General features: G+C 35.2%; 1 protein-coding gene across 1 annotated transcript in view; it reads left to right on the forward strand.

Moving 5' to 3' along the window:
• The window catches only part of LOC123879248 (homeobox protein invected-like), an 85659-nt gene extending 66916 nt beyond the window's left edge, over nt 1-18743 (forward strand). Inside the window, exons 4-6 of the mRNA XM_045926879.1 lie at nt 12599-12604; nt 16324-16427; nt 17573-18743. Coding sequence (XP_045782835.1) covers nt 12599-12604; nt 16324-16427; nt 17573-17830 — 368 coding nt within the window. The 3' untranslated portion in view covers nt 17831-18743. The remainder of the gene's footprint in view (nt 1-12598; nt 12605-16323; nt 16428-17572) is intronic.
• The last annotated feature ends 5882 nt before the right edge of the window (nt 18744-24625 follow it).

Here is a 24625-nt window from a genome sequence, read left to right on the forward strand (position 1 = left end):
ATCAACATTGAATAGTTACATTTGACATTACGTAGCAATAGGTACTTTCTTAATAATATGTAAACAAAACATCTTTAATTAATTATAATTATTAAATCACAAATACAAAACAGTTTAGTTAGTTGATCGTGTCTTTTTTTCAGCGAAATGAACTCGAATGAAATTTATCGTATTAGATTAAAATTGTTAAAGAGATTGTCTAGTTATTTCGTAAATTGCCTATAGTAAGAATTCATTTTTTTATCTCTATCTCTTCTATCTACGATCAGTCTTTGGACTATATAAACAGATTTGAAGTTAAATGTAAGAATTCGTTATTTAAGTAATCTGACCTAGTTAAAGTAAAGAATAACTTCACCTACCTAAATAGTTAAAGTTAAAATAAAGTGAAAAAAAAAACAAAAGGCCGTGATAGGCTAGGGATTTGCACGTACCTACCTACCTACCTCTTAATTTTCGGAGTTATAATATTATGCAGTTCAAACAATTAAATACCTAATAGGTACCTACTTTTACCCTTGATTTCTGTTCATACACACACTAAGTACTTCAAAGAACTACACAAATTTTCATTCATTAGAAAAAAATCAATCAACTTTTGCATAACCCCGTCCAAACGCTTTTATAATCCTTATTTTGACAGCAAACTCTTCAATGGAGGTAAAAAAAAGCTACTAAACAGGGACAGAGCGATACGAGCGAGGGGGACGGAGCACATCCATCTCTCTGGGTGGCATGGTGACTCACGTCGGTAAAGGGTTAAGTGACGGATTAAATTTTTTAAGCTCTTAAGATCCAGAGGTCTCGATTAGTAGTCAAAACATACATTTGTACTAGGCTCAAGTAGCTGTACTATCTCTCCCTTCTGTACTCTAATAGTTTTTTGGTCCTGGTAATTTTTTTTGCGACACACCAATTATTCAAATTAAAATTTTTTTTTTCTCTCTCGTCTGGCTTTACACTGATTAGCCAATGTCAAGTTTGTAGTTATTTACAAGTTAGGGAAACTATATGTATAAGTATGGACTGGACTTCGTCTGTGATGGCGTTTGCTGGCGCGCGTGTTGTGCTTGTTTGGAGTGTTTTTTTTGTTAAGAGTGGCTGGTTTTTGTGTTAGTTGGTGTTTTTTGGTGGTGGAACTGACTGGGAAGCGCTCTAAAGGGGCGCCGCGCGTATGTCGGCGGGCGCCGGCACAGACGGAGTCCATACTTGTATAAATTCAATAACTTGAAAATATCATAAACTTGACATTGGCTAATCAGAGTAAAGCCAGATTTAAAGAAAAAAAAAAAAAAGTATGGACTTCGTCTGTGCCGGCGCCCGCCGACATACACGCGGCGCCCCTTTAGAGCGCTTCCTAGTCAGTTCCACCACCAATAAACACCAGCAGAACACAAAAACCGGGCACTTCTAACAAAAAAACACTCCGAAAGTCACAACACGCGCGCCAGCAAACGCCACCACAGACGAAGTCCCATTATTAACTTATACTTAGTTTAAGAGATCCATATAGTCACTTTTTAGGGATCCGTACCTCAAAAGGAAAAACGGAACCCGTATAGGATCACTTTTTTGTCTGTATGTCTGTCTGTCTGTTCGTCTGTCGTGTCTGTCAAGAAAACCTATAGGGTACTTCCCGTTGAGCTATAATCATGAAATATGGCAGGTATAAGACCTACCTGGTCTTATAGCACAAGTACATGAATAAATCCGAAAACCGTAATTTATGATTACATCAAAGAAAAAAAAATTTAATGTGTTTCAATTTTCAAAGTAAGATAACCATATCAAGTGGGGTATCATATGAAAGGGCTTTACCTGTACATTCTAAAACAGATTTTTATTTATTTTTATGCATAACAGTTTTTGATTTATCGTGCAAAATGTTGGAAAAAATACCCGAGTACGGAATCTTCAGTGCGCGAGTCTGACTCGCTGATAATGTAACACACAGACAGACAGACACACTTTCGCATTTATAATATTAAATATGGATTAAAAAAAATTGTTTGCAGATAAAATAATATATCATTAACTTTGTACCGTCCACAAAAAAAGAGAATAAAAAACTCTTGAATTAATGACTTCCTTCTATTCAAGCCAATCTAAAATAAGCTTCAGTGCAAGTTAGACATCACGTAGAATTGCAATAAAACGTTAATGCGAATCAGCTGTGGTTATTCAAGTACCGTCAGCAAATAAATAAAATAGGAAAATATCACACTAATATTATAAAGGCGAATGTTTGTATGTGTGTGTGTGTGTGTGTATGTTTGTTACTCCTTCACGCAAAAACTACGGAACGGATTTGGCTGTTTGGAATGGAGGTAGATGTTATCCTGGATTAGCACATAGGCTACTTTTTATCCCGAAAAATCTTTGATTCCCACGGGATTTCGGAAAACTTAAATCCACGCGGACGAAGTCGCGGGCATAAGCTAGTGTAGAGTAATTTCTGCAGGTGAATATTTTCATGTTAAAAAATTGAAAAATATTTAACGTTTATCGCGTTGTGACGTCATTGCTTGCGTTTCGTTCCATTCAGCTTGACGTTAATAATAATTATGTTAAAAAAAACCGGCCAAGTGCGAGTCAGACTCGCGCACTGAGGGTTCCGTACTCGGGTATTTTTTCTAACATTTTGCACGATAAATGAAAAACTATTAAATATGCATAAAAATAAATAAAAATCTGTTTTAGAATGTACAGGTAAAGCCCAGTTTTCATATGATAGTGTGTATCTGTGAATCTGTGTATCCGACGGTAGCATCGTAGCTCCTAAACGAATGGACTGATTTTAATTTAGTTTTTTGTGTTTGAAAGGGGGCTTGATCGAGAGTGTTCTTAGCTATAATCGAAGAAAATCGGTTCAGCCGTTTGAAAGTTATCAGCTCTTTTCCAGTTTTCTTGTAGAGGTTTTTGTGTCGAGGGTTTTTTAAATTTTAAGTTATTTTCTAATATTTCCTTAAAGTTTTTAATAGCCAACTTAAATAAGTTTTGATTGAAGGCACCCATAAAAATTAAAACGTAGGTAAATTCAAAATTTTGTCCATCTGCCTATCTCATTCGTGTTTTAAGACAATTAAATTTATAACCAAGATTTATTATCAAGTAACTTCGTCGTAAAAATCCAAAAAATCGTTAATCCCAAAACACGGGACCATACCGGTCAGACAGACAGACAAAAAAACAAAACCTAAGACAACTCAATTACTTCACACAAATATACTGCAAATAGAACGAGTATTTAACAAACAAAAATAAACTTTAAAAACAAACTCATAAGTCATAAAGTCCTACTAAAAATTCCTCTTAAGAAATCCTATATTCAATTTACAATATTACTTTTCATTTAACTAATTATAATGAACCTTATTGTTTAAAAAATAAAGACGAAATTAAAATTACGTTACAATAATTTTTTATACAAAAATCGACTCTATTCATTCGTAAAATAAAGTCCACGAATAGTATTACAAAATTTACTAGCAGTCGTAAAAGGATCAATGGTATGAAATAAATTTTTGTTCAAATAAATAGTGCAAATAAAAATAAACTTTGTCAAGTGCGTTTTAAGATTGATTTTCTATTGTTTGAAAGGAAGTAAAGAGTTGTTTTAATATTTATTTATATGCAAATTTAGACTTTAAAACATGAAGTTTAGAGTACATATTTCAATGGATGTAATGTAGTTCTATCTTGAAATGTTTTGGTGACATGCGCGTACGACGCGGTTTTGGGATGAATGGAATCGAATTTTTTGTGAGTTTTTTTTTGTTATGGAGTTAACCAATTTCACTTGTAGTGGTAAGTGATGGTATATTAGGTAATAAGAGTCTATCAGAATATAACCTATTGAGGATGCCCGCGACTTCGTCCGCGTGGATTTAGGTTTTTAAAGATCCCGTGGGAACTGTCAGGGATTTTCCGGGATAAAAAGTTGCCTATGTCAATGACAGGGACGCAAGCTACCTCGGTACATGCATACAAATTGGTTAAGTGGATGGATTTTTGGGAATCCCGTAGGAACTCTTTGATTTTCCGGGATAAAAAGTAGCCTATGTCCGTCCCCGGGATATAAGCTAAACGTGCACCAAATTTCGTCAGAATCGGTTTAACTGTTGGGCCGTGAAAAGGTAAAGCCCTTTCATATGATACCCCACTTGGTATAGTTATCTGACTATAATTTTTTTTAATGATGTAACTCCAAATTCGTGGTTTTCAGATTTATTCCTGTACTTGTGCTATAAGACCTACCTACCTACCTTTCATGATTCTAGGTTAACGGGAAGTACCCTATAGGTTTCTTGACAGACACGAAGGACAGACAGACAGACAGACACACTTTCGCATCTATACTAATAAATAAAATTGGAGTGTCTGTCTGTAATTTCGAAATAACTACCTCATATTAAGCTCATATGGTTATTTGAACGATACCATAACTGAATAACACGTTTTTAAATTTTTTGTCTGTCTGTCTGTCTGTCTGTCTGTCTGTCTGTCTGTCTGTCTGTTTGAAAAGGCTAATCTTTGGAACGGCTGAACCGATTTTGACGGGACTTTCACAGGCAAGTAGAGGATTGACCAGGGCGTAAAATAGGCTACTTTTTTAACCGACTTTCAAAAAGGGAGTTGTGTTTTTCTACCTATGTACACAGAAAACTCCGAGATTTCTGAACCGATTTGCGTCATTTCTTTTTTAATCGATAGAGGAACTTTGCGACATTGTTTCATAAAAAATTTGGAGTCCAACTCCTCAATCCTGATGCTGCAGGGGATCTGACCAATCCACGCGGGCGAAGCTGCGGGCATCAGCTAGTTTATAATATGGATTATTTGGAATTTTCAATAGATATAAAGTATTTTGTATAAATATCTGGACACAGAGTCGCCTCCACAGCTTTGTCCCGCTCTGGGTGGGCGACCACCCACCGCACTTGTATAGAATTAGGCGCCGGCAACTGGCTTGTACGTGAACTACTATACTATACTATTTAACTGTATTTTCACACTTTCCCAAACATTTATATTGTGCGAAGTGGTAACCGGGTGGGTCGCGGGTTCATTTTCCGGGCAGGTCTTTGACAACGAGACACGTCAGATTGAATCGCACAGATTATCATAATGATCAACTCATCGCCGGCTCACTACTAAGTACAGGTCTCCTAACTGGCTTGTAAGTTGTACGTGAACTACTATACTGTACTATTTAACTATATTTTCACACTTTCCCAAACATTTATATTGTGTGGAGTGGTATCCGGGTGGGTCGCGGGTTCATTTTCCGGGCAGGTCTTTGACAACGATACACGTTAGATTGAATCGCACAGATTATCTTAATGATCAACCCATCGCCGGCTCACTACTAAGTACAGGTCTCCTAACTGGCTTGTAAGTTGTACGTGAACTACTATACTGTACTATTTAACTGTATTTTCACACTTTCCCAAACATTTATATTGTGCGAAGTGGTATCCGGGCGGGTCGCGGGTTCATTTTCCGGGCAGGTCTTTGACAACGAGACACGTCATATTGAATCGCACAGATTATCTTAATGATCAACCCATCGCCGGCTCACTACTAAGTACAGGCCTCCTCTCAGAATTAGAAGTGTTTGGCCATAGTCTACCACGCTGGCCAAGGGCGGGTTGGCTGACTTCACAAACCTTTGAGATTCTCATGGGCAACTCTCAGGCATGCAGATTTTCTCACGACCAATGTTCTCTCAAGGTGTGAGAAGTTTTTCATTCTGCGAGGAGACCCGTTTTCAATGAGCCGGCAATGGGTTGATTTTTTAACCCCCGACCCAAAAAGAGGGGTGTTATAAGTTTCACGTGTGTATCTGTGTATCTGTCTGTGGCATCGTAGCTCCTAAACTAATGAACCGATTTTAATTTAGTTTTTTTTTGTTTGAAAAGTGGCTTGATCGAGAGTGTTCTTAGCTATAATCCAAGAAAATCGGTTGAGTCGTTTGAAAGTTTTCAGCTCTTTTCTAGTTACTGTAACCTTCACTTGTCGGGGGTTATAAATTTTTAATTTACACTTGTAACTAAGTGGGCTTGCTGCAATCATCCAAGCAGGAGTTCATGCAGCCTAAAGTGAAGCGCGCCTGCCCATTCACTCTTCTTTTGAAGGTACCAATATTATAGTTAGCGGGAAAAACGGAAGCCGGAAGGGCATTCCATTTTCTAGCTGTACGTATCAGAAACGAGGAAGCAAATCGCTTCGTACGGGTCCGTGGGATTTTGTCCTGTGCAGGGATGAAGACATGGATTATCATTCACTACCAGGTGGGGTTTAGTCATGCGTACGTAAATAACAAGTGTAAATTAAAAATTTATAACACCCCCGACGATCCAAAGTATTTGAGTTTTCCAAAACATAATTTTCAAATAAATAATTATGTATCTAGGCAACGTCCATCTTGACAGCTTGACATTTGTCTATTGACATAATATTATGAACCTAACGGTTATCTAACCTTCTTTTCTACAAGAAAACTAGAAAAGAGCTGATAACTTTTAAACGGCTGAACCAATTTTTTTGGATTATAGCTAAGAACACTCTCGATCAAGCCACCTTTCAAACAAAAAAAAGTAAATTAAAATCGGTTCATTCGTTTAGGCGCTACGATGCCACAGACAGATACACAGATACACAGATACACACGTCAAACTTATAACACCCCTCTTTTTGGGTCGGGGGTTAATAAAAAAGGAATTTAACGGTAGCCCATTAAACCTAATTAAACAAGCGATTATTATATTAATTGGACGGACTCATGTTAAATCGTTCCACCGGCACGTACAAAGGCATGCCGCATGCTGAACGGCGAATGACGGCACGTTGGGAATTCCATCGCATTCGGATAAGCGGTCTGGATTGATTAATTATGGATTATTAAGGAAATGAGATGCGATTTTCTTCGATGAAGAGATATTATAGGTATTATGAGTAGCTAGGTATACCTACCTAGCTGCACTATAATTTATCCACGGAGAGAAGTTAGTTTAGAGTTCACTCTGTTACGTAATCTATACTTACTAATCTATACTAATATTATAAATGCGAAAGTGTGTCTGTCTGTCTGTCTGTCTGCTACCTTTTCACGGCCCAACAGTTTAACCGATTCTGACGAAATTTGGTACAGGGTTAGCTTATATCCTGGGGACGGACATAGGCTACTTTTTATCCCGGAAAATCAAACAGTTCCCACGGGATCTTTAAAAAACTAAATCCACGCGGACGAAGTCGCGGGCGTCAGCTAGTATATTATAAAAAGGCAAAGTTTGTAAAAATAGAATAGAATAGATTTTTATTCAAATAGACTTTTACAAGTGCTTTTGAATCGACATATAATTTACCACTGGTTCGGAATGCCGTTCCTACCGAGAAGAACCAGCAAGAAACTCGGCGGTTGCTCTTACTTAAGTCTACTTGTCGGGAGCAATCTCTGGAACTAATGAATCGATTTTGAAAATACTTTCACCAGTAGAAAGTTACATTATTCCTAAGTGACATATTATTACGAGTAGGCTATATATATTTTTTTAATTAGAGATCCGTACGAAATTTTAATAAGCTACCTGTGCGAAGCCGGGTCGCCAGTCCCATATAAATGACTAGCAGACGCCCGCGACTTCGTCCGCGTTTTTCGAAAGGTTTTTCAAGATCCCGTGGGAACTCTGAGATTTTCCGGGATAAAAAGTAGCTTATGTGCTAATCCAGGATATTATCTATCTTCATTCTGAATTTCAGCCAAATCCGTCCAGTGGTTTTTGCGTGAAGGAGTAACAAACATACACACATACACACAAACTTTCGCCTTTATAATATTATAGTGTGGCAAAGACAAAAGAGCCAGTGGGTGTTAACCTCAATATCTCAACTGTAAAAGCAGCGGATTGTAATCCGGAAGTTTTGCGGTTCAAACCCCACTTGATGTACTATTGTCTATTACCTTCTCCTACCACAAGCTACGTTTAGTTGGAAGTGAAAACGTTTTTTGTAACCAATCAATCATAAACAAACCAATGTTTTCCGTACTACCTCCGTATTAGAGAACCCATGTTTTCAAAAACAAAACATGCGAAGAAAACGCACATAACTCCGAACAGTTAGAGGTGCGTGCCCGGCATAGAACCATGGTCCCTCGAAAAGAAGATTGAAGTCTTACTAACCACTAAACTGGCAAGTATAAGTATAGGCAATTGACTGGTACGAAAAAAACCAGCCACGTGCGAGTCAGACTCGCGCACTGAGGGTTCCGTACTTGGGTATTTTTCCAACATTTTGCACGGTAAATCTGTTTTAGAATGTACAGGTAAAGCCCTTTCATATGATACCCCACTTGGTATAGTTATCTTACTTTGAAAATTGAAACATATTTTTTTTTTTTTAAATGAAGTGACCACTTTGCAGTTTTCAGATTTATTCCTGTACTTGTGCTATAAGACCTACATACCTGCCAAACATGATACTAGATCAACGGGAAGTACCCTATAGGTTTCTTGACAGACACGACGGATAGACAGTCAGACAACAAAGTGATCCTATAAGGGTTCCGTTTTTCCTTTTGAGGTACGGAACCCTAAAAATCACTAATTAAATCATTCGGATTATGCAAGAATTTTCATAAAACCACCGTAAAAGTCACACAGCCAAAGTTATTTATGAAAAAAAAATTCAACATGGCGACTCATTAGTGTGGTTACAGATAAAGCGATAAACGTCAAAGTTATTTATTATGCTGGCTGTCACAGTATTAGCATACTAGTATTGAGTAACCGTCAAATATTATAATAGTTAATATCGACACCGGCGAGGAAAAACATCGTATCTCATTTTTCCTAACTTTTTTTAACTTTTTTTTTAATTTCTTTGTACCATAAAGTCGTAACAATAAAAAGAAAAAAAAGGAATAAGTGGACAGGAAAGCATTTATGTCTATAAGAGATCTCTACCAGTGACCCTCTCTCTCTCGTCTGGCTTTACACTGATTAGCCAATGTCAAGTTTGTGATATTTTCAAGTTATTGAATTTATACAAGTATGGACTCCGTCTGCGTCGGCGCCCGCCGACACACGCGCGGCGCCCTTTTAGAGCGCTTCCCAGTCAGTTCCACCACCAAAAACCACCAACTAACACAAAAACCAGCCATTCTTAACAAAAAAAACACTCCAAACAAGCACAGCACGCGCGCCAGCAAACGCCATCACAGACGAAGTCCCCAGTGACCCTTGGCAGTGCGAGAGGTTGTAAAGGGAGTAGAATAGGTACAGATAAGATGGAAAGTATTCATGAAAAAAGCTTAATAGAGTAAAAACCGGCCAAGTGCGAGTCAGACTCGCTCACCGAGGGTTCCGTACCCGGGTATTTTCTCCGACATTTTGAACGATAAATGAAAAACTATTATGCGTAAAAATAAATGAAAATCTGTTTTCGAATGTACAGGTCATATTGTGATATATGCCCTTTCATATGATACCCTAGATTTTTCTAGAGTACCTATTTCGATAAAATCGACTTATTACGTTTATCCACCCTAAAACAGCCACCCTAGGGTGTATACTCGGCGACGCATGTTTTGGGCGCATAAACGGAATTACCGAAAAAATCTCGCTGTAAGGTATAAAATAAAATTTCCACTCAGACAAATTCACGAGAAACATCTAGTATTTGTTCGAATGTTATTTAAATTGGTAGCTGTCAATAGAATTTGCATACTGGCTTGTATTTCGTGTTGGCTTCATTTAGTAAAGTGTTATACCTTGACGTAAACTTTATTTACTTATTTAGAAATATGTCTATTCGAGTATAGACTATTTTTTATACGGAACCCTGAAAAAAAGCTTGCAAAAAATTAAGATTAATAAAAAAATTATTAACATCTTTATAATGATTAATTACATCAAAATGACCGGAAATGACGTCACGGGGCATCGGCTTCCGTAACCGCCTTTGATCTTCATAATAGGCCCTTTTATAACATAAACTTTAATAACCCTTAATTACTGATTTTTATTTATAATTTTTAATTAATAAACTCCTTTACACAAACAAAATTAAACTGTAAAACGATAGTAATAAAACTTAATTTTCACTGCCAATTGTGTGTAATAAATTGATTTATTGGCAATGGGAAATTAATCTTAACAGCTAAGAATTAAAGTTTAAATTTAATTGCAGCAATATCAAAAGAGTTAAGCTCAAATAAGACATTGTAAAAATATCCATGGTTCCATAACTTGCCAATGAAAATTCAACTTTATCAGGCTAAAAATAGAGTGCTTTTTGTTTTTAATTTTGATTGGGTTCTTTATCGTTGATAGTTGATACTGTTATTAGTTGTATTGGAGGCAAATGTCTTCATTACACAGCTTCGTTGGTGGCATTGACTTGTAAAAAGACCCAGCTGTTTTTTTTTATTTATGTAGCGCTTTCCCGCGTAAATAACTTTAAAAGATGATTAAGTTCTTTTTTTTTAATTTTCAACTTTTTATAAACAACCCTTTACCTAGGTGTTTAATAAAACATGCCATACCTCTTCTAAGTAAGCCTGCTTCCACCATAGATTGCATCATCACTTACCATCAGAAGAGACCGCATATGAAAAAAAACTGGACAAGTGAGAGTCAGCCTTGCACACGAAGGGTTCTTTACCAATTACCATCGAACAAGAAATAACTCTTTAATTTTTTCAACAAACTGTTTTATTTTAAACAAATTCACGGTTTTCGAATTATTGTTACCTGTACTTAAAGACAAAGTTACCTGCCAATTTCATGATTTTAGGTCAATGGCAAGTAATTTATAGGTTTTGATTCCCTTGACAGACAGACAACGAAGTAGTAGGGTTTATTTTTTGTGGAAATACGGAACCCTAAAAACACGTCGTTCTAACCTGTAACCACTAGTGCCTTAAGAGGGGTCTCTCCGTCACTCGCTTCATACAATCGTAGTTCCAATTTCATTTGAATATTAAGCAACCAGAGTCCATGAAATTTTGCAGACATATTCTAGAAACTAATATCTGTGCCTGTGGTGTTTTGAATTTTTCTGAAAATATGTAGTTTTAAAATTACAGGGGCTCAAAGATTTGTATGTGAATTTTTAAGACCGCGTAACTTTGAAACCGAATATTTTAACAGAAATCTGGAAAACCACAAACATAGATATTATTCGTTTCTAGAATATGTCTGCAAAATTTCATGGACTTTGATTGCTTAATATTCAAATGAAATTGGAACTACGATTGTATGAAGCGAGTGACGGAGAGACGCCTCTAAAGTTAGTGTTAGTAATATTATAGCATCTATATACTATTTCAGTGTGTACAACCGGTTCTCTGACGTCACAGACCACCCACGGAGTTGTTTTTTTATTTTTTTTTATTTTCCAACGACTAATTAAGATATTACGTTCGGCCTTACAGCGTTTTTATTGAAACCATAGAGATATTATTAAAGCTTAGAGTGGCTATTTACTTAAGGCGCTGTGGTTATCTAAGTTTCCTTCTGTATTTCTGTTATTTTTATGATAGTATTTTTACTTATATTACAAGGAAACTAAATAGTTTATAAATACATCACATCACACTATAATATTATAAAGGCGAAAGTTTGTGTGTATGTGTGTATGTTTGTTACTCCTTCACGCAAAAACTACTGGACGGGTTTGGTTGGAATTTAGAATGGAGATAGATAATATCCTGGATTAGCACATAGGCTACTTTTTATCCCGGAAAATCAAAGAATTTCCACGGGATTTTGAAAAACCTAAATCCACGCGGGCAAAGTCGCGGGCATCGGCTAGTATTAAAAAAAGCGATGCCGTAGCTTAGTGGTGAGAGCGTCGGGTGCGAACCCAGATGACGCAGGTTCGATTCCGGCCGGTTTAGCAATTTTTGATAATATGTACCTACCTATTTAAAAAATATTTAGAAGTTTCCTTTTATTTCGCACAATCTAACATTTTCAATGATTTTGGAAGAAACAGGACACTTTTAACAAAAATAGCTCGGCCAAGCCCTAAGCAATAAAACGTGCATTTTAGAAATACTTTTATTGTAATATTAGTTACTAGTATTTCATAGAAAAAAAAATTTCAGTATTTTTCATCCCTATTTTTCTCTATCTAAAATGAGTAGTTTTATTACGATACCTTGCCTATTTCTTACCATGCTACCCTGTGGTATTACAATATAGTTTATTTGAAATAAATTATATATTGTAAGTAAACAACATTATAAACAAGTGTAAATTAAAAATTTATAACACCCCCGACAAGTGAAGGTTAGAGTAACTAGAAAACAGCTGATAACTTTCCAACGGCTGAACCGATTTTCTTGGATTATAGCTAAGAACACTCTCGATCGAGCCACCTTTCAAACAAAAAAATCTGAATTTAAATCGGTTCATTAGTTTAGAAGCTACGATGCCACATACAGATACACACGTCAAACTTATAACACCCCTCCTTTTGGGTCGGGGGTTAAAAATATATCAAACCTCTACCTATACCTACTTAGTATAAAGAGTACTTTAATTTATTTTGTGGTGTACCGATTTTAATGTAACTCTTTCTATTGTTTCAGGACGAAGTAAGTACGGGACCCGCTCACGGCAGCAACGTGAGACAATGCATTAATTTAATATTTAAAAAAAAACGTTTTTTTAAAATTTCACATGTACCTAATTAGTAATTGGCTAATTAACTACATTTAAAATTAACATCAAAGTAAAATCAAATCAAATCATTTATTTACATGAATACAGAATACAAAGTGCAACCAGAACGCTAGCAAAAACTTAGGGTTACTGTTATGCTATCTAAACACAATCCAATGCCAATAACCATTTGCCTTATTTCAAACCCGCAATGTATAGCGTGCAAAGCTCGGTGAATGCCACACCTACGACGCGGCATTGACTCCGAGTGGCCTATTTACGTAACGTTCGTTGACCTCTAGCGTCAGTCATATGTTTTATTGGCAATATATTGTGAACTTTTTAAATAAAAAATTCGCGTTTTTTTTTGTGGTTAATTGAGTTTAATTGAATAAAAATATTTTGAATTTTGATTTTTTTTTTGAGTAATCATCAGTAGTATCACCTGTCTTCGTTTTTGGTAGAGTTCTGGTCACACATTGTATTAGGCCAACGGTGTAGGCCAAATCCACACTTGGTCAGACTTTATTACAAAAAATTCGACACTTTACTCCTTTTTTGCCTGAGTTAGTAATCTTAACAGGGCTCTCTCCGTCACTCGCTTCATACAATCGTAGTTCCAATTTCATTTGAATATTAAGCAACCAAAGTCCATGAAATTTTGCAGACATATTCTAGAAACTAATATCTGTGTCTGTGGTGTTTTAGATTTTTCTAAAAATATGTAGTTTTAAAATTACAGGGGCTCAAAGATTTGTATGTAAATTTTTAAGACCGCGTAACTTTGAAACCGAATATTTTAACAGAAATCTGGAAAACCACAGACATAGATATTAGTTTCTAGAATATGTCTGCAAAATTTCATGGACTTTGGTTGCTTAATATTCAAATGAAATTGGAACTACGTTTGTATGAAGCGAGTGACGGAGAGACCCCTCTTAAAAGCCTAGAAAAGTCTTAAAGTTATCAACAACTAGAGACTCAATTAACAACTAATTTTGTACGCTGTTTTTTGCATTTTTTTCGGAAAAATCTGTTGCCTAATTTTCGGAAACTAAAAAATATGCCACTATCAATTGAATTGGATTCAATCAACAACGAATATTTTTACGCTATTTTTGATTTTTCCGGAAAAATCTGATTTGCCTAAGCAATATATAAACGCAAGAAAATATCCCACTAAAAGTTGTCAACAACTAAATTAATTTCAATTAACAACATATTTTTTACGCTTCTTTTTGCTTTTTTCGAAAAAATGTATTTTGCTTAAGCAATGTAAAAACGCAAAAAAGTACCTGTACCACTAACAGTTGTCAACAACTAAATTAGATTCAATTAACAAAGAATTTTTTACACTATTTTTTTGGGTTTTTCGGAAAAACTTGTGATGCCGTGACTCGTAGAAATTGTCAAATTAACTCATAATGGATGATAGAAAAAGTGTCCCAAACCAAAAAAACTTGGGTCAGTGACCTGGGACCAATCAATCATGGTAGTTGGTTGGATTTCGTGTTGAGTCATTTTTGTTTAGGGTTCCTTTTTATTTTATTCATTTTATTTTTTTCGGTCTATTAGGAATTTGGAGAATAGAATAGTCATAGTCATAGTCATAGTCATAGTCATTTATTCTTCATAATATACATTACACGTCAATCGAATAGAATAGAAATAATTTCATTCAAATGTTCAAAGGCATTCCGAACCAGTGGTAGATGCATTTGACGCTTCAAAAGTACTTGTTAAAGTTTAATGGAATAATTTTTTTTTAAATTTAAAATAAACCTCACAAGTACATACTTTGAAATATTATTTCTTGTCAGTTGGTTTAGACATTGCTACCTTCCAAATTCCATGATTCTAGGTCAACGGGAAGTACCCCCTTAGGTTTTGTTTCCTTTGACGTGTCTTGACAGACACGACAGACAGGCAGACAGACAGACAAACAACAAAGTGAAGGGTTCTATAAGGAACCCTTATAGGAAGCAAGGAGGGTAGAAAAAACTATTGTTAAGTAAGTTCAAATTCAAAATATTTTTATTCAATTAAACTTTTACAAGTGCTTTTGAATCGTCCAATGCATCTACCACTGGTTCGGAATGCCTTTCCTACCGAGAAGAACCAGCAAGAAACTCTCAGGCATGCAGGTTTCCTTAGGTTGAAGCAAGTTTTACATAATGTTTTCAAAGGTGTGTGAAGTCTGCCAATCCATACTTGACCAACGTGGTAGGTTATGGCCTAAACCCTTCTCATTTTGAGAAGAGACCTGTGCTCAGTAGTTGGCCAGCGATGAGTTGATGATGATGGTGATGATTAGGAATTTAATTTAATTTTTAACTATAAGAATAACATTATGCTTAGTAACAAGTTATATTTAAACACATAAAATATGGTGTTTATTGTGTTTTGTGTGTTTCTTGTGATTTACCTACTAATTTCTGCTTGTCTGTGTTTTGATTTTTTGCTTTTGCTTTATAGATTAATAGTGTTTGCTCAGTCATATTGTCACGCTTAGTGTTTTTTTCCACACACACACACACACACACATTTTTAATGAAATGAAACATACTTTTGTTTTGGTTTTTATTTACTATTTGGTTTTGATCATAATTAAACACCTCTACCTAGCAAGTTTGCTTGCGAATAATTAAGTATATCCTTAAATTTATTGACCCTATGCCTCAAAATATATTTAAGTTTAGGATGATTTTGATATTTTTGATTTGAACCCCACCTAGGCATTTCTTTTCAAAATTAGCGTATTTTTTTCTGACGAATATTCATCAGAATCACTGACTATTCAAATGTTTTCTCTTAACTGAAAGACTATTATCCTTTATGAGCCTTTATTATCCTCTTCCGTAAATTCTTGAGCTATGATGTATAGATAATAGATAGGGTCAATAATTTTGAGGCATTTTTCTTTCAGGAGCAGTTTTCGAGTCCCCGTGAGGTGGTCGGTGCAATATTTTGACCAATTTTATAATAAACGAGCAATGTATGAATTGGTTAAGATATTGCATCGTCTGCTTCATGGGAATGCCTTCAAGGATGCTATTGTGTTCACGCTGTTTTTGTGTGTTTTGCCTGTTTCTCTGTTTTGTGTATTTTACGTTTGTGTCTGCTTTGTTTGTGCTTATTTTATTTGTGTTTTCGTAACTGGCTTTTGATTGTGTGTTTATATTATTACTTATTAGTAAATTGTGTGTGTCCGTACATTATTTAGATTGATATATTTAATGTTGATTGTGTTTTTGTTGAAAAAAATAATTGTGTGTTTATTTTAATATTTTTATTTGTTTTTATGTTTGTGTCGTTAATGTTTGTGTAAAAGCTGATTTCGTTCTTTATTAATGAAATTTAGATTATTTTTTACTCTTAATGCCAAAAAATTATACTGATTAGGTACTGTAAGATAACACATTACTTTTTCTAAGTTTTTACATCAATAATAACCAAAGATCTCCAGCTAGGTTATACACTAACGAATGATGTATTCACAAATAAATTGATTTGATTTGATTGCCTTAAAAAGTCAATATCATAATCATTTTTATGTATAATAGTCATTTTTATATCAATTTCTATGGCTTCAGAGTAAGTACCTATAGATTTTTTTTTTCTATATATATTTATATATAATTTTATGGCTTAGGTCCGCGCACCAGAAGACCCAAGAAACCCCCCGGGGAAGGCACTCAAACGGACGAAAAACGACCAAGAACTGCATTTTCTGGACCTCAGCTTGCTAGACTAAAGGTACCTAAGCCATACTAATCCATACTTAATATTATAAATACGAAAGTGTATCTGTCGGTCTGCTAGCTTTGCATGCCCAAGCTTAAAACCAATTTGAATGAAATTTGGCTTGGTGACAGTTCGTTTACATCCCGGGAACGGATATTTTTATCCCGGAGAATGAAGGAGTTACCACGGGATCCTTAACCGATTTAGACGTAATTTTGGTACAGAAGTAACTTGCATCCCGGAAATTGACATAATCAATTTTTTTTCTGGAAAATCAAACAGTTCCCACGGGATTTTCATAAACCTAAATCCACGCAGACGAAGTCGCGGGCATCATCTTTTCCGAACCAGTGGTAGATTATTTTGACGATTCAAAAGCACTTGTAAAAGTTTAATTGAATAAAAATAATTTGAGTTTGAGTTTGAGTTTGAGTTCATCTAGTAATATTATATATCACACTAATATTATAAAGGAGAAAGTTTGTATGTGTGTGTGTGTGTGTATGTTTGTTACTCCTTCACGCAATAACTACTGGACGGATTGGGCTGAAATTTAGAATGAAGATAGATTATACCCTGGATTAGCACATAGGCTACTTTTTATCCCGGAAAATCAAAGAGTTCCCACGGGAATTTTAAAAAACCTACATCCACGCGAATGAAGTCGCGGGTATCAGCTAGTAATAATGATAAAGTTGCCAAATTTAAAAAGCTATCTTTAAAATAACCACTTTTCAAAGTTATATCACATGATTTAGAAATTCACCATCATTTCTTTAATTTTTTCTTAATGAAATTCCAATTCTTATTTTTTTTTAAATTAAAATAATGTTTACACATATTGGTTGTTAGTATAAAATAATAAATTAGAAGTAAGCTAGCTTTGATAGTGAAGGAAAACATTAGGAAACCTGCGTGCTTGTGATTTCTCTATAATGTTTTCATTTATTCGAAGGATTAAGATGATGATGACGATGATAAATTTGAAAAACTATTTATTGAAAGATAATGAAAATACATTGATCTTTGAGTATACTATATTCAATAAGATTTTGTAAAACAGTAACATGATTAAGAATTAGTTTCCAATCTACATATAAGTACAACTGCATCCAAATTTTTAAAGCGATCATTCAAATAAATTATTTTGTCCACAGCATGAGTTCGCCGAAAACCGCTACCTCACAGAAAGAAGACGTCAGGCCCTCGCAGCAGAACTTGGACTCGCGGAGGCCCAAATCAAGATCTGGTTCCAGAACAAGCGCGCCAAGATCAAGAAGGCCTCAGGCCAACGCAACCCACTGGCCTTACAGCTCATGGCACAGGGGCTGTACAACCATAGTACTATACCATTGACAAAAGAAGAAGAAGAATTAGAGATGAAGGCAAGGGAAAGAGAACAGAGTAGACAATGAGATTATTGATTGTAATGGATGGTTTAAGTTATGCTTATAGCAAAAATTTGAAGGTTTGACTAATAGACGAAAAAGATGAAACTTTTAATGATAAAGAAAATGTCAATGAAAGAACATACACAAAGTCATAACCTAGAAATTATTGACAAATACATGAAGAAAAATTAGGAGTGAAATAAATAGAGAAAAGTAAGAAGCATAAAATAACTGACAGAAAGATAAAAAATGAAATGAAAAAGCAAATAAATAAAAGATAAGGTGTTAAGAATGATAATGAAAAGGACAGATTTTGAGATTTGGCTGCTGATTTTAGTATTATGAAGACGATCTCAAACTCAGAGCAATAAGGTTAATTAGCTAACAGACATCATTCAGCACCTATTAGAAGAATAGATGGAATGGCATTGTAATCTCATTATAGGATATGACGAATGAAATAAAAGAAAATGATTTAATTGAAGTGTAGATTAAAATTTAGTTTGAAAATTGAGTTAGAAAGCAAAAGGGATTGATAGTGAAATTTAATGCAATCTAGTAGTGAAGGTGATGAAATCTGTATGCCCAAGAGTTGTGCGTAATGTTTTCAAACATCTGTGAAGTCTGCTATTCCGCATTTGGTCAGTGCGGTGGACTGTTGTTATTAAATCGTTTTCATTCTGAGACGAAGCCAGTGCTCAGTAGTGGCCCAACGATGGATTGAGATAATGGTGATGATGAAAGGAACTTGAATATAAGGCTCTCTATTTAGTGAAGAAGTGCAAACAAAGTAAATAAGATAATAGACTTTTTGAACGAAGAAAGTGTAAAAAGTAAACGTTTTAGTGTAAATTAGTTATCAGTGAAGTTCTAATATATAGTCAAATTTAAAAAAATATATATTTTGGTTGAGTATCCATTTATATTAGAATAACAAGTTGGTATTAGAATCAGTAATGTTGTCAAAAGTGTGTGAAGTCGGCCAATCCGCACTTGGCCAATGTGAAGTACTATAGCCTAAGCCTCATTTTGAAAAGAAATCGGTGCTCAGTAGTGAGCCGGTGATCGAGTGAGATGATGATGACCAGAAACAAAACAATTATGTGAAAATTATACTAATAAGATTTAAATTAGGACTTCTCTGATAATAACTTATATGTTATAAGATAGAGATGTTCAAAAAAAGGATGTTATAATGAACAGGTCTGTACAAAGTCATATAAGTCCAGGAGGCTATTTATTCCTATACAATAAAGAGGTATCGCAGACTACATATTAATAATATCAGTTGGCCGATAAGGTCGGCGGAAATAAGACTTCTCTTTAAGAAGATTGTCCTTCCAGCACAATTGTTTCTTTTTTTAACCCCCGACCCAAAAAGAGGGGTGTTATAAGTTTGACGTGTGTATCTGTGTATCTGTCTGTGGCATCGTAGCTCCTAAACTAATGAACCGATTTTAATTTAGTTTTTTTTTGTTTGAAAGGTGGCTTGATCGAGAGTGTTCTTAGCTATAATCCAAGAAAATCGGTTCAGCCGTTTGAAAGTTATCAGCTCTTTTCTAGTTACTGTAACCTTCACTTGTCGGGGGTGTTATAAATTTTTAATTTACACTTGTCTTGAGTGTCTTCTTAAAGTAGTCCGTTAAAAATCGGTTTCCAGCTATATAATTGGTAGTTTGCGTTACCTCTGAATATGTTTATTAAATCGCCCTCAAAAACCATTTTTCGATCCATGACTACTTAAGGCTGTCATATGCCGAAGCAACAACATGCGACATTGCGGCATGCTGCAAATGGACTCATTAATTAAACGGCCTTAAATAGCATGCGGCAGTCTGTTTTATGCCTAGACAACATGGGATGTAGAATATTATGATAGACTAGCCGATGCCCACGACTTCGCCCGCATGGATTAAGGGTTTTTGGAATTCCCGTGGAATTTCGGACTTTCGGAACAAGTCACTCCGTAAGGCATCTACGTTTATTAAATTACCTACTTTCGTAAGGCCTTCTTGTTATACTGTAACAGAGCCCTGTTTATTATTTACCAAAATAAAAAAATTGCAGAGTTAAAAACTGTACAGGTTTTTCTTAATTAAAAGTACTTAAAATTATTACAATTAAAAAATTATTTACATACTATAAGGTTTTAAGCTTATATTAATTCATACTCTGCGTGTCCATCGACATAGGCCTCCTCTAAATTTTTCCAAATGTTTCTGTTTCTGGCTAACCTTGTCCACATACCACCAACCATGTTTCTTATATGATCCTCCCATCTTTTAAACTGCCTCCCCTGGCAAGAGGGAGGAGGCAACTAAAGTATTAGTAGAGTAAATAAAGCCGTAAAATAGCCAATCTTAGGAAGTCCTCAGAAACAGCTCCGATTTTGATGATTTTTTTTAAATTCTTGTTTTTTATACATTATTTAAAATCAGAAACGTTTTGAAGCGGGGAAATAATTTTTAGTATTTTTTTATCAATATGTGCGATATTTATACACGAAGTTTAGAAAAACGCTACCTTCTCTTTGAGAAGTTGTAGAGGAAGTCAAATGCTACAAATGACCGACGAAAATGCTTCGTTTACTCCACTATATGTATACTTCTTGATTAATTGTACCATTCGCATGGCATGCCACAATGTCGCACTATGTTGCTCCGGGGTAATTGAAGCTTTACTGGCAAAATAAGTATTTATTAAAAAAAAACTCTAATTTGATTTATTATTTATGTAATTTCTTGCCATCAGTCAAAACTCATAACTAAGTATAACGCGTAAAATTTAACTTCTCACGCGCTATTTTAACTTTATGTGTCAAATATCATGTCAAAAGTACGATTTTAGCCCTTATTTTAAAGATGAACCGTATTTTTAAACCCGACCCAAAAAGAGGGGTGTTATAAGTTTGACGTGTGTATCTATCTGTGGCATCGTAGCTCCTAAACTAATGAACCGATTTTAATTAAGTTTTTTTTTGTTTGAAAGGTGGCTTGATCGAGAGTGTTCTTAGCTATAATTCAAGAAAATCGGTTCAGCCGTTTGAAAGTTATCAGCTCTTTTCTAGTTACTTGTAACCTTGACTTTCGGGGGTGTCATAAATTTTTAATTTACACTTGTTAAATGACAGTTGACCCATAGAGTTAAAATGGCGCGTGAGTAATCATTTTTTACGGACTATACATGATATTATTATGTAAGTAAATCGTTAAAAATTAGTGTAATGTCATTGATTGACTTGTAAAAAAAGTGTTAAAATTAAATGTGTAAATAATAACCTCGAATCAATTCTTAACAGGGCTCTCTCCGTCACTTACTCCATACAATCGTAGTTCCAATTTCATTTGAATATTAAGCAACGAAAGTCCATGAAATTTTGTACACATATTCTAGAAACTAATAATATTTTAAAAGAAATCTGGAAAACCACAGGCATAGATATTAGTTTCTAAAATATGTCTGCAAAATATCATGGACTTTGGTTGCTTAATATTCAAATGAAATTGGAACTACGTTTGTATGGAGCGAGTGACGGAGAGACCCCTCTTAACAGTTTTAAGTTATTTATTGTGCAATGTAGCAGTATTAGTTGGAATTACGTATTGGAAATATTCTTAAGAACAACTTTTGAAAATAAATTTTTCTGAACTGCTATCGCTATTTTCATTTGTTTTTTTTTTTTTCATTTATTTGTAATCAACAGCGTTACAACTAATAGGTATAATTTTACATTTTTAAAAATAAGGCCAAAAAGGCAAATTTTCTTCGCTAATACTGGCAATATTAGTTAATAATAACCGTCAGCGAAAATTAAGCACTTTGGTCTAATAGCAAAGCTAGGTAGGTACTTAGACCTCAGGGCGCAATCCCAGAGAGATAGATAGATAAATAAATAAAAATTCTATCTATCTATGTCTCTATTAATGGACTTCGTCTGTGTTAGTGTTAGCTGGCGGGCGTGCTCTGCCTTTTTGGAGTGTTTTTTTTTTTGTTAAAACTGACTGGAAAGCGCTCTAAGGGGGTGCCGTGCGTGTGTCGGCGAGCGCCGGCACAGACGGGGTCCATACTTGTATAGTTTCCCTAACTTGTTACAAATAACTACAAACTTAACATTGGCTAATCTTTGTAAAGCCAGACGAGAGAAAAAAAAAGGTCAATTGTCACAGTTTTTAACCCCCGACCCAAAAAGAGGGGTGTTATAAGTTTGACGTGTGTATCTGTGTATCTGTGTGTCTGTGTATCTGTGTATCTGTGTATCTGTGTATCTGTCTGTGGCATCGTAGCGCCTAAACGAATGAACCGATTTTAATTTAGTTTTTTTTTGTTTGAAAGGTGGCTTGATCGAGAGTGTTCTTAGCTATTATCTAAAAAAATTGGTTCAGCCGTTTAAGAGTTATCAGCTCTTTTCTAGTTTTCTTGTAGAAAAGAAGGTTAGATAACCGTTAGGTTCATAATATTATGTCAATAGACAAATGTCAAGCTGTCAAGTGTGACGTTGCCTAAATACATAATTATTTATTTGAAAATGATGTTTTGGAAAACTCAAATACTTTGGATCGTCGGGGGTGTTATAAATTTTTAATTTACACTTGTTCAGTGTATTTTTGTTTCTCCACACGATTTACACATAGGAGAAATAGAAATACACAAAGCACATATATATTATTGTTTAAGTAGGTGCATGTTGTTTACATACATGTTTCGTATCAAATCACTTAGATACACATTTAACTTACTTAGTTACTTAACTAAGACTTACTTAGTTATTTAAGAATATTTCCAATACTAAATAACTAAGTAGCGATTTATAAAAAAAGTATTAAAACAATTTAGAAAATTATGTTGGTTGTTTTTTTTTTCTCATCACATTGGTTATACTGACTCTATCGTACCTACCTATTAGTAGAGTTAAAGCTAATGCTGGTATTTATGGCATATATTATGTCGGTAAGTATTTTTAACCCCCGACCCTAAAAGAGGGGTGTTATAAGTTTGACGTGTGTATCTGTGTATCTGTCTGTGGCATCGTAACGCCTAAGCGAATGAACCGATTTTAATTTAGTTTGTTTTTGTTTGAAAGGTGGCTTGATCGAGAGTGTTCTTAGCTATCATCCAAGAAAATCGGTTCAGCCGTTTGAAAGTTATCAGCTCTTTTCTAGTTACTGTAACCTTCACTTGTCGGGGGTGTTATAAATTTTTAATTTAGTGTTATTTCTTTCATAAGTTATCTATACTGCAGGACAGGTTGAGATTTTTTATTGATTTATTGATTTATTGATGCAGAATGGGAAATGAGATGGCAACCGGGGTGAGGTGCGGGTGTGCGGGCCGTCCCCCCGCCTCATACCGATTGCCATCTCAACCTGTCGCATACTATACTGCCGTCCTAACAAAGAGTGCAATAAGTCAAGTTTTTGGGCAAATTGACTTAAGACCATATCCGTAATCAGGAAAATGAGCTCTATATTTTCCCCTTAGACGTCTTTTTTGTATCTTCAGTAGTTTCGGTTCTGTTGGTTATCAAAACTGCAATATGTAATATTACGATTTGTAAGTAGCTAATCATAACCGCGAATATCTCGAAAGTAGTCGAAACCTAGTTACTGCTCTCTTCGTTAGGACGGAAGTATACCTCTACAGTACTAATATTATAAAGAGGAAAATTGGATTGTTTGCCATTAATAAACTGAAACTATTGAACCGATTTTAATATTTTTTGACGTGACAACGTCTTATAATTCGATAGAGCCGGCTGCACGCACGAAAAAACATGACTCATGCGGCGTTACCTCGCTCTGAGGCGTTCCATGTAAGGCTTGAAGTGCAAGCGAGAGCGCGGAACGAGCGCCAAAGAAGCACAATCGGCCTTTGTTGTCACGTTCAACTATCGTCAGTAAATCGACTTTACAGACAACCAATTATTTTACCATTAGTAAACTACTTTATCCAAAAGTAACTAAGTTGTTTATCCATACCCATACTTATTAATATTATACGTGCAAAAGTGTGTCTGTCTGTCTGCTAGCCTTTCACGGCTCATCCGTCAAACCGATTTAGATGAAACTAGCCGATGCCCGCGACGTCGCCCGCGTGGATTTAGGTTTTTTGCAATCCCGCGGGAACACTTTGATTTTCCAGGATAAAAAGTAGCCTATGTGCTAATCCAGGATATTATCTATCTCTATTCTCAATTTCAGCCAAACCCGTCTAGTAGTTTTTGCGTGAAGGAGTAACAAACATACACACACACACACATACAAACTTTCGCCTTTATAATATTAGTGTGAAGTGTGATTTCATACAGATGATTCTACAGAGACAGCTTGCATCTCAGGGACGGGCATATGCTACTTTTGCCAGAAAATCAAAGACATTAACTTAGTTTTTACATCATCACTCCGAGCACTATTATAATATTTTGCGCAACGGATCAGCCTGGCTGTCCAGCGCGAAAATGTAGCCAGGCATTATTTGTATAGTAATTATATAGATCATAAGGCTAGCTGTAATTTTTATGGTAATACTAGCTGATGCCGGCGACTTCGTTCGCGTGGATTTAGGTTTTTTAAAATTCCCGTGGGAACTCTTTGACTTTCCGGGATAAAAAGTGGCCTATGTGCTAATCCAGGGTATAATCTATCTCCATTCTAAATTTTAGCCCAATCCGTCCAGTAGTTTTTGCGTGAAGGAGTAACAAACATACACACACGCACACACTTACAAACTTTCTCCTTTATAATATTAGAAAAAACTTTTAGAATGTACAGGTAAAGCCCTTTCATATGGATACTTAATTTGTATAGTTATCTTACTTTGAAA

This window comes from Maniola jurtina, chromosome 27 (assembly GCF_905333055.1).
Source record: "Maniola jurtina chromosome 27, ilManJurt1.1, whole genome shotgun sequence".
Taxonomy (NCBI): Eukaryota; Metazoa; Arthropoda; class Insecta; order Lepidoptera; family Nymphalidae; genus Maniola; species Maniola jurtina.